Source organism: Eretmochelys imbricata, chromosome 7 (assembly GCF_965152235.1).
Source record: "Eretmochelys imbricata isolate rEreImb1 chromosome 7, rEreImb1.hap1, whole genome shotgun sequence".
NCBI lineage: Eukaryota > Metazoa > Chordata > Testudines > Cheloniidae > Eretmochelys > Eretmochelys imbricata.
The window spans coordinates 1,456,036-1,469,955 of NC_135578.1; the positions used below are offsets into that span (position 1 = coordinate 1,456,036).

At 44.6% G+C, this 13,920-nt stretch overlaps 1 protein-coding gene across 5 annotated transcripts in view; it reads left to right on the top strand.

Moving 5' to 3' along the window:
* Window positions 1-13,920, top strand: part of QRICH1 (glutamine rich 1) — a 39,596-nt gene that overhangs the window by 10,781 nt on the left and 14,895 nt on the right. For all 5 annotated transcript variants that reach the window (XM_077822794.1, XM_077822796.1, XM_077822793.1 and 2 more), the window contains one exon: window positions 9,197-10,210. In XM_077822794.1, the coding sequence (XP_077678920.1) occupies window positions 9,197-10,210 (1,014 nt within the window). The remainder of the gene's footprint in view (window positions 1-9,196; window positions 10,211-13,920) is intronic.

The window sequence follows — 13,920 nt, forward strand, 5'->3', positions numbered from 1 at the left end:
GGTGATCCATCTGTGGAAAAGGTGCAGTAGGACCAAAGGGACACCTCCCCTCTCCATTCATAGGTGCAGTCAGACAAAACTTTAGCCAATAACCTGAGTTGTCTGGCTGTCGCTCACCACATGTAAACTTGTTTGATAGCAGGTAGGGATCCATAATGTCTGTTAGTGTCTTCCATTGATGCTTAGGGAAAAGGGGTCCTTTATGCTTTCCTCAGTTTCCTTTCTTACCCAGATAGTGAGGAGGATCTGACCGAACAGAACCAAGGTGATTTTCATGGCAGTGGCTTGGGCATCAGCAGGCCTGGGTCTGACAGTCCGGGCCAGAGATCATCCATTTTTCTTGTCCTCTCCTGTCCCAGCGGAACAGAAGGTAGTTCATCCAGACCTTGCATCGGACCTGCTGAATTTCTAGGTCAGGCTATCTTGTGCTTGCCTGTGGGGCATTCAAGGCAGTTCTGTTAAAGTGCAGAAAGTATTAGGCTCTCAAATGAAACTGTTAACATTTGCTTAAGGCAGATGTTTTGATCCTGTTTCTTGTGTTCCAGTTATTTTGCACGGTCTTTGTTGGTCATCAGGGCTCTCTGGGTACACTTAGGTCTACCAAGCTGCTAGTTCTGCTCTAACATGTGCCTATGAAAGAGGTCAACGTTATTGCTCCACCCCGAATTATTTTTTTTAAAGGGTCTTATCAGACTTCTACTCTCCCACCTGGAAGCCTACTAGTTCCCAGCACTTGAATTTGTAACCAGCCTCATGGAAGGCCCCTTCAAATAATTGTTCTCTTGTGCCTCTCATTGTGTGGTCACCCTTTGCTTAAGGGAATTTTAATGGCCAATAGTATCAATCAGGAGGGTCTTGTGCATCAAGAACTGGCTTTGGGAAGGCAGTGCTTCTGTCCTGCTCATCTAGAAGGATTCCTCAGCCCATTTTGCCCTGGAAGTCACTGGTAGCTGGTCTATCATAGTGGGAGTCTGTAGAGGTGATGTCATGCAGGAGAAAGGGGCTAATTAACAGTGACTTGTTTACAAATCTTGGCCACAGAGCTCTGCTCTAGAGACTAGTTCTAAATAGGGCTTCTGGAGGTAGAATAACTGAAAACATTAAAACACTCTAGAATAGTGAGCTTGAGGGAGAAACTACAGCTCAAAAACCTAGGTCCGCATCGCCTTCCTTTGCAATGTGTGGGTGAGATTGTGGGTCATTTGCCAGGATTATCTGGGTATATCTCACTTAATCATTTCCCTGACATTTCCCGGGCCTTGTGCACTGGTGCGTCTCAGTCCCTCCTACTCTCTGCTTGTGGCATGTCGGAGTAGGCTCCTGTGGGGTGTAATACTTTTTTGTTGGATTTAGTGTGCAGGTGCTGAGTGGCGGTGGGGGCTTGTGCTACACAGGAGGTCAGACTAGATGATCTGATGGTTCCTTCTGGCCATAAACTCTTATGACTTTGGCTAGGCATTCCACATCTTGTACACTGGGGGATCTGGAGGCTTCATGTTTTGGAGAGAAAGTTACTGTGGATAAGTAACTGCTTTTCCCCCTGCAGTGTAATTCCTTTTTTCTCCTTTCCCCACACCATCCCTCCTGAACACACAATAATAGTGGGAGAGGTTTTAGTTGTTGCTCTTGTTTACAGCCCATTTTAGTGTCAGAATGTCATTGTGAAATTGAGATCTTCCAGGTTTGTAAGATTCTTTGCGCTCCTATGGCTTCAAAAACTGGGCTATTCAGTTACTGACCTCTAAAGCTCTGAAGCCTGAGGGTCATTTGCTCATGTTACTGCTGCAAAGGGACTGCTTTGATGCAGTCGTATAGAAAAGGGTGAGGTAGCTGCATCCACTGAGAAGCAGCGTGTGCTGCTCTGATGGCACATCTCCTTGTGGTTTTACTTTTGTCTACTCTTCTTCAGTCCTTTTCTCCTTTCGCTGCAGACACGTCTTGTTCCACAATTTCAGACCCATTATAGAGACACGGTAAGTATACACAAAAAGAAAAGGAGGACTTGTGGCACCTTAGAAACTAACCAATTTATTTGAGCATAAGCTTTTGTGTAGCTCACGAAAGCTCATGCTCAAATAAATGGGTTAGTCTCTAAGGTGCCACGAGTCCTCCTTTTCTTTTTGCGAATACAGACTAACACGGCTGCTACTCTGAAACCAGTAAGTATACAGGGGATGGGAGGTGGAGAAAGAGGCAATTGAGAAGAAGCTGGAAAGACCTTAATCTTGTTGCTACAGAAGTGCATGATTCTAGACAAGAATCGGCAAGGAATGCATTCCTCTTTTCACTAATTAGCTTTTGTGACTTGCTTCTTCCTACCTGAATATCTGCGGAGTAGTTCAGTCTGCTTTTTGAGATGTTCCTAATTTAAACCCCTGTGGCTTTGAATCATTCCCAAAGCTTTGAAACCGTGATTTTGGTTAAAGAGTACTATGTAAATGGCGGCTCCTTACTCAGCAGATCTGTTCCCTGCAAATATTTGGAATCTGATCTATTGACTTCAGTGGCAAAAATAACCAAAGCAGCTCTGGGAGAGGGATCTGGGTTTTTATCTCGTTTATGCATCAACAGAATGATTACATTCTAAATACAGGACCAAATTCTATCATTAGGCTCACCTGTGGAACTTGGAGGCAGTGATTTGGGATAGTCAAAATGGAAGGCAATCTTTTGTGGTGGGATTTTCCTTGTTCACCAGCTTGACTTTCAGAACTTGGCATGAGATTGCAGGGCTGTCAGTTAAACTTTGAGAGGCTGACTTATAGACTCCCCACTTGCTATAGGACTTGTTCACCCAGAGCTTGCTTTATTTTGTGATAGGTAATAAAATATTTCCTTTAAAGCAGTTGTATATCATCCTGTATATTTCCTGCTATTCAAGCACTGCTTAGAATAGAGCTTTAGTCTAACTCTCTGTGCTTTCAAGATCTTTTTAGACTTACACACACACTAAAATGAGCATCTTTCCATATGTCCTAGGTTCCCATGATGCAATTTAAAAATATTAATTATAGTATTTGACTCAGTGACTTAGGACTGTTTTTGAAGAACCATGTCTTATGTTGTTTTTATGTCCTGTTGTCTGAATGTTACTTTTACTCCCACACAGTGTGATAGGGAGCTTAGTGTGAAGGGATCTTGACAGTGGTGAAGATTCTCTGGAAGTCTGCAGAAACCACCATTTCTGCTTACTAGAACACTAGTCTTGCTATGTTGTTCTTGTCCTGGTGAAAGCCTGACTTGGCTTGTGGAGTCATCGGCCAGTTATTACATGCTAGAACTTATCTGTAGATAATTTTGGTCACTTTAGTTGGTCTCTTGCTGCCAGTGGGCTTGGGATGCCCTGGCCTATAATGGCTCTATGCTGGGAACTCCTAGCATGGAAACTGCTGTTCCTATGCTACCTCCTGAGTACTAAAGCAGACAGTATTTCTCTGCAGGGCTTAGCCTGCAGGCTGACAGAGGCTTGAATGTATCTTTTTCTAAAGTCAGCCACAGAATTTGTTTGTCCTGTACAAAAAACACCACTTCATCCTTTTTTCCCCTAATATGTTGGCTTTTTCACAGCTCATAGCTGTTTCAAAGTTAAAGGCAGTGAGAGGCCAGCCTAGCAAGTTTTGGATCTTGGGCAGGGAGGGGTACTCCTGGGGGAATTTGTCACTGTGCATGTGCAGAAATTGTCCCCCACAGATTCTTTTGCTTCCCCGCAGAAAAATTACTTTGATGGGGAAGCCACAAGAGCAGTCTTGCGACCCTCCCCAGCAGTATGTTTCTTGTGCCCATGGCAGCTGTCAGAGGTAAATCGCTGTGGGGCAGGACTGGGGAAGACCCGGCTGGTGGCTCCTACCCTGCATTGGGTTCAGCTGCTAGTCCTTGCTGGGCTGGATGGGACTTCCTCTTCTCCTGCACAGCATCCAGGGCTGTGTCAGACCCACCCCCAAATTTCTTCCCTCGGCTGTAGGAAGCTCTGCAAACTCTTCTCCCCAACCGCTTCCTGCACCTATTGTGCCTCAGCTGCAGGGGGGGGGGAAATCACTGTAAAGGGAGCTGCTCTCCATCTGCCCAGACCCTCCCGCCAAGCCGCCCCGTTTCCCCTGTACCTGGAGCACCCCAATGAGCCACCCAGATCCCCACCCTACCAAGGCCCAACCAGCTGTACTTGGATCCTCACCCCACTGAACCCCACTCCCCCAGCATCTGGATGCCCCCACTGAGCCCTCAATACTCAGACCCCCTTTCCGAGATCTCTCCGTGATCTCCCACCTCTGTGCAGCCAGTGGCCTGTGCTCCCAATGTCATGCTAGAGCCTCCATGTTTGTTTGACAAATAAAATTTCCAGAATTTTAAAATATTGTGCGCAGAATTTTTTAATTGGCACATAATTCCCTCAGGAGTAGAGAGTTTTGGGAATGCTTTGAAGTATGTGCCTTGCATTGCTCTCTAGCAACCCCTTCTAGATGACTTAAGGAATGGTGTTGGTTACACTAGCAGGGAGTGGGTTGCTACAGTGTAGGGCTGTTGGAAGGAGAAAATATTGAAGATTTATTATGGGAGGGGGGGAATGGTGATGGGAAAGCAAAGTAGGAATAGCTTCAGTATCCCATTACTTAGTTCCTCACTCAGTATCTCAGTTCAGACTTTGTCACCAAAATGACAGATGTTGTTGTTTTTCCTTTGGCTCTGGAGAAGTTGTGAAGAATTAGCAGCTCACTAAGTGTGTGATCCTTTACCTGTGTCATCCTACCTTCTTCCTGGATCTGCCTCTTGCATCTCTGGATATCTGGAATAACGGCTACACAAACATAGGAACGTGCTAGTATATTAGTAGTTAGGATTTAGCTCTTGGGGAGTAGCAGATTAGTGAGTGCAGGATCAAGGCCCGAGACAAAGCTAATGAAGCGCGCCCCTCCCCCAATAATCAGGCTCTAAAACAAGGGTTAAAATAGGAAAATGCAGGTGGCACTGCCCTGGCTGTTTCTAGGAATGGAGATGGCTTTTGCTTTGAAATAAACCAGTCTTGCCACATTTCTAGCTGCACTTTCCTACAGTTGGAGACTGCCTCTTGGTATGTAATAGGAAGCCTACTCCCCTCCAATGAAATAAGAAACAAAAGTAGTGCCTTCTCTTGGGGACTAGTAAGAGGTGCAGAGCATTGTGTACATTAAGGCAATGGAACAGACTTTATGATCTGAAAAAGCGAATATAAGGAAAGCAGTGGATACCCTGAGAACATGAAGCACAGAGCAAAATATCTTTTTAAATGCAAGGGACTTGTCAACCTGATCAGGCCCCGCTATGTGCATTGATATCTATCCAGCATTCTGGGAGTTTTTTCTAGTGTCGTGCTGCCCTCTGCATACACCACTTCATTGTGTGGCGGTCTCTGAGAAACTGGAAGATTCTTGTCCTATCAGGTTTTCATTCACATTCTTGTTTTGTGTGAAGGTGTGAAAATAACATTGCTTTTTTGTTTATTTTTTATTCTATCTCTGCATCATTGATATCTGGACCGCTCTAAAATGAGGGCTTATGTATAGTTAGTGTATTTTAAGTAGCTGTGCAAAAATTAGTGCTGGGTGGTGGGGGTTTTTTTGTCTAAGTATCTCTCACTTTGTGTTTTGAAAATCCCAGGCTAAAGAGCACCTGAATGACTTAGGAGCATAAGTCCCATTGAAAGTGCTTCTAAGACACTTAGATACTACCCAAATTTTGATCTCTGCCTCCTTTATATATGGACAATAAAGAGTGATTTTTGTACATGAGCTGAATATTGGTGAGTAAAGGAAAAGAAATCACAAGCTGTGAAACAATAGCTCATGTAAGACTTAATCTATTTCAGTTAACTGCCTGGTCAGATCATTCATTGACGTAGCTTTAACTTGTGGTGTTGGCAAGAGGCCAAATGATTCTTGTTACCTTGTAGGAAATTTTATATCAAATCCATATCTGCATTAGTGTGTTTCACACTGCTCTAGCCCTGCAGTAGGAACGCTTAAAGTTCGTTCTACTTCCTATGAGTAGAATCGGCTCTTCTCAACAGGGGGTGACTTGAAAAAATGGTTCTGTGAATGATGCCTCCTTGTCTACCTCTGTTTTCCATGGCATCTCAAGTTATTGCAAATGAATCCTTGAAACATTTTAATAAGACCTTTTGGAACTCTGAGCTTTTGGGGGAATGGGCTTTTTGGGTGAGGATCACTGTTTGGGTGCTATTGCAACACAACACAAAAGTGAGAAACAAAGTCCCAAGTCAGTGCTAGATCCCCATTTTGCAAATGACAGTCCATGCCCCAAAGAGCTTACAGGACAATTTTGAATCTGGTAGGTGAGGCAAATAAGAGGGAAGGATAAGGAAAATAAGAGCATGCAGTTACATAGCTTAGTTCTCAGTTCCAGATGGCTCCAGATTATCAAAGCTTTAAAATAAATTCGCTACCCCTGACTAATGTGTTCCATGGCCATCATTGGTTCCCTGATTTCTTCTAAACATCATAGAAGTGGGATTTGGGGGAGGAGAGAGTGGTGGCCTTGTAGATTAACTCACATGAGGAGTTCCATGCAGCCCCTTATGCCGGGAGAGAATCATGTGGATGTTTGTGGAACAAGCAGAGAAATGGCCATTCAAGGCTAGTATAATTGGTAGAGCAATGGGGCGGGTGCAGCATGGTAACAGGAGCAGATGCGTACGGAGGGGCGAAGTTGTAAAGGGCCTTGAAGATGAGGACAGGTTTTAATTTGGCGCAGTGCGGAGCCAGTAGAGGATTGGAAGTCGGGATGACATACTTTCATAAAAATGTAGGGTTGGAAGGGACCTCGAGGTTGTCTAGTCCATCTGCCTCAGCAAGATGGGGACCAAGTAAACCTAGACCATCCTGGACACACGTTTGTCTAACCTTTTTGTTAAAAATCTCCAACAAGAGAGATTCCACAACCTCCCTTGGTAACCTGTTCCTGTACTTAAATGTCCTTATAGTTAGAAAATTTTTCCTACTATCTAATGAGTATCCAACATGGCCAACGACAGGCCTGGAAGAGTATTTACAGCTGTTAAAATCAGAATAATTGAATCTTACATTCCTGTCAGTCGTGATACTGGCAAAAGAGGAGTTAGCATGTACTCTTTTGGGCTTCTTCCAGATACTATAGTAAATGTAATGTCATCAGTGTGTCTGTGTGAAGTTGCTTCTCCTCAACCAGGGATAGGTGTCTTAGTGCATAGGTGAACCTTACAGTGATACCTTGGGGTAGTTTTGGCTCCATAACTTTAGGAGAAAGAGGAGGGTAGGATTCTTTTTTCCTAAACTAAAAATCAAGATTGTTCTTCGGGTGTAAATCTTCCTTTGCATTATTTCAGGGGTCGGCAGCCTTTCAGAAGTGGTGTGCCGAGTCTTCATTTATTCACTCTAATTTAAGGTTTCACATGCCAGTCATACATTTTAACGTTTTTAGAAGGTTTTCTATAAGTCTATATAACTAAACTATTGTCATATGTAAAGTAAATAAGGTTTTAAAAATGTTTAAGAAGCTTCATTTAAATTTAAATTAAAATGCAGAGTCCCCCAGACCGGTGGCCAGGATCCGGGCAGTGTGAGTGCCACTGAAAATCAGCTCGCGTGCCGCAGGTTGCCTACCCCTACTTTGTTTCTAACCAAGACTATGCAATGTATTGTGTAAATGCCTGAGAACCTGAAAGTGAAATTGAGCATGTTCTTATTGTCTAAGCAGAGTTAAATGGAAATGACAAAAAGGTAACTAGACTCTCAAAATTCCTCCAGTTCTGAAAATCTGTGGCAAAGATTACTTAGTTAAGGAAACATCAAAAAGCCATTTTTACCCTATTAGCGTCCCTTTCATTTAAACCGCAATGTGTCCGAAGTCTGCAGTTCCTTCCAATGTGATACCCATTCATTAGTGCTACTCTTAGTCCCAAGGTTAGGTAAGTAGACCTCAGTTTTTATGTATAAACACTATACCATTCCTTTAAGAGAGTTATCCTAATTTACTTTAGTTAGTGCCCATTGTGTGTGTGAAGTGACATGATGGTTTTGGGGTACTGAGTGCGGAACAAAACCTATTGGACCTGTAGGTCCTCGTTCTTGAAGGACGAAGGACCTCGTTCTTGAAGCATCCTACAGATGGAGAGAGTTGTTAGTCAAATGTTTGTATTTTGTAGCAAGGTGAATACTAAAGAATGTTAACACAAGCATTATGATTAAGGCTATGTTTTAGTCATGGGTATTTTTAGTAAAAATCACGGACAGTAAACAAAAATTCACGGCCTGTGACTAAAACTTGGGGACCTGGGATTCCTGCTGGGGTGGCGCGTGGCCCAGGACCTCTGCTGGCTCTCCTCCTCTTCCTCTTCCTCCTCTCCCCACTCCCCCCGCACACAGCAGCAGTTGGGGCACGGGATGGGGTGGGGTGGGGCGGGGAACTTCGGCCAGTGGGAGCTGCAAAGCCAGCGCTCTGGGTGGAGGCATCGCACAGAGCTGTCTGGCCATGCCTCTGCCTAGCAGCTGAGCAAGGGGGATGTCGCCACTTCCAGGGAGCCCCCAGGTAAACACCACCCAGCGCCCCCTGATCCTATCCTGTGCCCCTTCCCCCTCTCACACCCAAATTCTGCTGCGGGGGCACAGTGGCCTAAGACTGCCCCAGCAGTGGCCAGTGCCCCTGGTGCAGGGGCTGCCTGCCGCTGTGGAGGTCACAGAAAATCACGGAATCCGTGACCTCTCTGATGTGTTTGCATCAGGCGTGACCTTATGTTGATTTGCTATGAGGTAGGCTGGATTTCTGATGGTGCACATTCTATCAATGCTGACAGTTCTGAAGGGTATTCTTCAACTTCCTGGGATGCCTGATGTCTGTTTTCCCAAACAACTCCAGTCTATAAGTGGTATGTGATACAGTTTGCGAACTTCTTCCATTGAAAAGTGCAATGAATTGTGCTGAGGAAATCCAGCATTCACTCTGCCTTCCCTTTGTCAGATACCTTTGAAATCTCCTTAGGCAAGATGCTTCTCTATCTTTTCCTATACTTCCTCTAGGATCTTGTTGACCAGGATTATATAATAAATTAATACAAAACTGAGCAAATCAGAGAGCTCTGGAATATAGACCGTATTGTCTGTTCATGGTGTCACCATTGAACTAAAGTTCTTGTGTATGAGCACTAACTATTGAATCTTTGCTGTTACAGGTACAAGTCCAGGTCCAGCAGTCCCCGCAACAGGTCTCTGCCCAGCAGCTCTCTCCCCAGCTCACTGTCCACCAAGCCTCAGAGCAGCCAATACAGGTCCAAGTTCAGATCCAAGGCCAGGCACAGCAGCAGGCATCCCAGACAATACAGAGTCAGTCTCTTCAGAGCCCTAGCCCATCTCAGCTGCAAGCAGCTCAAATCCAGGTGCAGCATGTACAGACTGCCCAGCAGATCCAGGCCACTGAGATCCAGGAGGAGCACATACAGCACCAGCAGATCCAGGCCCAGCTTGTCTCTGGACAGGCCATTGCTGGTAGCCAGCAGATCCAGATCCAGACAGTTGGGGCACTGTCCCCTCCACCTTCTCAGCAAGGCTCACCACGGGAAGGCGAACGGCGGATCAGCACTGCTAGTGTCCTTCAGCCAGTGAAGAAGCGTAAAGTAGATATGCCTATTACTGTGTCATATGCTATTTCAGGGCAGCCAGTTGCCACAGTGTTGGCCATTCCTCAAGGCCAGCAGCAGAGTTATGTATCTTTAAGGCCGGACTTATTAACAGTGGACAGTGCTCACCTATACAGTGCCACTGGGACCATTACTAGCCCCACTGGAGAGACTTGGACCATCCCTGTTTACTCAGCTCAGCCACGTGGTGACCTTCAGCAGCAAAATATAACCCACATCGCCATCCCCCAGGAGGCCTACAATGCTGTCCACGTCAGTGGCTCGCCAACAACACTGGCTGCTGTGAAGCTGGAAGATGACAAGGATAAGATGGTGGGAGGTGCATCTGTAGTGAAAAACTCACAGGAGGAAGTGGTGCAAACTATCGCTAACTCACTCTTTCCAGCACAGTTCATGAATGGCAACATCCACATTCCAGTGGCAGTGCAGGCCGTGGCAGGGACATACCAGAATACAGCTCAGACGGTGCACATATGGGACCCGCAGCAGCAACAGCAGCCCACACCCCAAGAGCAGGGGCAGCAGCAGCAGCTCCAAGTGACTTGTTCTGTGAGTAAAACTGCTCCCGTTATGCCTGCCCTTGATTTTAATGACATGTTGATGGTGTGGGAAGAGAGATGCTGTCTGTCAGGTATCCTGTGCTTCATAGGATCCTTCTAAATATTACATGTGTGACGCTGAGCATTTGACCAGTCCCCAGCTGTGCATTTGTGTCACGTCAGTCACTTTGGACAGGGGCATGATTATGGCAAGAATCAGAAGGTGAAACTGCTGTTCTGGCCTCTAGTGTAAATGAGGCAGTATACTTGTAGCAGGTATTCTTAATAGTTCAGTACTCTCCTGTGCTGAGTTAATGTTCTGAGCTGTTCTAGTTACTCTATTGGAATAGTTAGAGCCCCACTGCAGTGGAACTAATGTGATACACCAGATGCTAGTCACTTCACCAGTCACTTTGAATCACTCCGCTCAGAGTAGCGCAAGACACTTGACAGAGAGCTGAGGGTTTGATGGCTGGTCAGCTGATGAAACACATCTCACTGATGATCAGATGTACCAGTCTGTCTCTGTGCCATGCCCTGTTTCTAGTCAATGCCTGGTGTGCAGGAATACAGACGCCATACGAATGAGAACTGGAAACTAATTTAATTTAAACAGTGTCTTTTTTTTAGAGTGCTTGGTGTACACAGTGGCCAAAAATGTTGCTGTCTTTACAGGGAAATAGGGGAGCCTCAGAGCCGAACCTCTTGAAAAACATTTTTATGTTTTAGCTTTTTTAAATTTCATAAATCCTTTTGTATGTAAATGTCTGTTACTACACGCATACAGACAATGCCCGCTCTGAACATTGTGGTAGTCCACGAGAACAAGAAAGTGACTAGTACGTCACTAACTGAACTGCAAAACCCATGCCCAAAAATCCACCAGCATAAATGTTTTTAGAGAAGATTTTTAAAACTTAAGATGCTAGTAACAAAAGCAAGGAAGCAGCATTTAAAAAATAATTTAAACTTGACTGCAACCTTAATTCCATAATGCACGTGGTGGTGGGAATATCCCTTCCTTCTTGCTAGGTATCAGACTAATAGCCGTATGCCTATGTGGTTTTCATAGGATGAAATCCAGGCTCTATTGAAGTAAATAGGAGTTTTTCCACTCACTGCAGTGAAGCTAGGATTTCACCCATAGGTTTTAAGGTCAGAAGGGATCATTTTAATTAATCTTTATCTGACATCCTGCATAACACAGGCCATAGAATTTCACCAAGTGATTCCTACATCAGTCCTATAACTTCTGGTTGAGGTAGAGTATCTTTTTAAAAGGATATCCAGTCTTGATTTAAAAGAACCCACCACATCTCTCAGTAAGTTCTAGTGGTTAATTACCCTCATTAAAACCTGCCTTATTTCTGGTCTAAATTTGTTTAGCTTCAGCTTCTAGCCATTGGATGTTCTGCCTTCATCTGCTAGATTACAGAGCCTCTGATATCCAAACTCCCCCAGCCTCCCATGTAGTTACTTTAGACCGTGATCAAGTCACCTCTTAACCTTCTGTTGGAGAAACTAATAGGTTGAGCTGCTTTAGCCTCTCCCTGTAAGGTAGATTTTTCCAGATCTCTAGTCAGTCTTGTAGCTCTCTTCTGAACTCTGTCCTATTTGTTGACATCTTTTGGAAGTGTGAACCCAAGAACTGGAAGCAGTGTTTCAGTAATGGTCTGACTAACCCCTCCTACAGGAGTAATAACACCTCCCTACTTCTACTTTGCATTCCTCTGCATAGCGGTATAGCACACCTAATAGCAATGTTGGCTGTTTACTACTAATTGTACCTTCTTGGTCTGCTGGGGAGTAGTGTGTCCCCTCTAGTGCCAGGAATTTCTAGGCAAGTCAGAATTCAGTCTTCCATTTTAGAGAAAGGGTGATAAAGCTGCCAGGATGACTAAACCTCTGTCCTTTTGGGCCTGTCCTGAGGCCCACCTGTAGAGTTATCTGATTAGATTATTACTGGGAAGGAAAGGGTGGGTCCTTCTGAATGCCCTTTGCTGCTGTAGGAGTATCATGAGGAGTTTAACTTGCTACTGCTGTGGAATGAACTCCTCAGAACCCAGAGCTTTTCCCAGTACTTTGTACTCCCCATTCACCTGCTTCTGCAGCATTGATATCCCCCCCCGGAACCATCTAGCTGTTGGCTGGCTGGGCTGGTATGTTGTTCATGAGTAAGGAAAAATAGAAGCATGTCAATCAGTTCACTGCAGTGGAAATTGCTTTTTACCCCAGCCTGATTGCCAGCCCTCAGACTGAGAGTGATTGTGAGGTACTCGCAGGAAGATAGCCAGTGCTCTTCTTCTGCTAGACTAAGTGGCAGTGAAAACTTTATCATTTCATGGGGAGCAAGGAGACAGCATTCAAGAAGTCGGTCTGCAAATGTGGAGGCCGTGCCTCGCCCCTGAGCTCTCTTTCCCCAAGACCGTTGTTTGTTTGTCAAGTTAAGCTTCATCCATGTCTGCCCTGATGGTAAAAGCAGAGCCCCTTCAATTAAAGGACTTGGTCTCAGATTCTGCCCTAGCTCCACTTTCTGTAATATAGGTGCTGTTGTGTAAACAGCAGGTGATGCAGGAGAGCTGACACTGGGATGCACTCAGTCTGTCTAAAAACTCATATCTGAGATTATTACAGGGTTTGTGCCTTTAGCAGACTTGCTTTTCATTGATGGGTAATTCTGTGGATTTCTCCCTTGTAAACCTTGCATTGTATTCACCATAGTTCTGTGGAGCTTCACAAGAACGAGACTTCCAAAGGAAAGCACGTCCGCAAACATACTTTGAGTGATTTTTTTTTATTTTTTTTTTTTGGTGATACCAAATCAAGGAATTTATTATCTTAATTGTAGCAACTCTTCCAGTGCATGTGGCTCCCCTTTTAACTTGCCTTTCCCTTCTCTGATGGGAGTGGATATGAAAAGGGAGCCCTGTATTGGCTAAGAATCCCTCACTTGTAAATTTTCAAGGTAAATGAGATGAGAATACAGCCCTTAATCAAATGAACAATTAAAGCTTTGTCTGAATCCTATTAGCTTTCAGTTCAAGTAAATACAAAAGCTCTGTATGAGGAGGAGGAAGTGTAGAAGGGGATTAAGTGTATCCCTTCCTGTACTGCTTGTAAACAAGGGTCAACTTGCATAGGTGGTGCTGGATGAACAGGTTGGAGTGACTGACTGCACATAGGGCACCATGTTGTGAAATAGCGTCTGCCGCTTGTGGTGACAAAGCTTTGACTCTGGGGCCCTATTGTCAAGGGAAGACTCCTCTTGCCGTGTTTTTGTTAAACTTCCCAATAGATGCTGTGATGTTTTCCAGAATACATGCATAGATTAGCAGCTAGTTTTTCTGTAGGTTGGAAGCAGTATCCTGAATTGTTAGTGAAATTGCCTGGCATTTTAGTATCAGTGATTTGAGTGTCACTAAATATGAAAAAACCTATTCATAAGGTAACAATATGCAATTCTGAGACACTTGGCAATTGACAGATGAAATGGAGATTTTCACATTATCTGCCTTTTTAAAGAGGGACCATATTAAAGGTGGTAGATATCCCTATGTAGATTGCATGGTGTCTCTGTTCTCTAGCTGCTCCTTCATATAAATAGGTGAAACTGACACAAGCATCCTATTCTTTCAGGATAAGGATGGAGTAGGCTGTCAACAGGACACCACAATGTACCTGTATGTTATAAGGTAGCTAGAGCCTGGCTTTTCTAGTGGT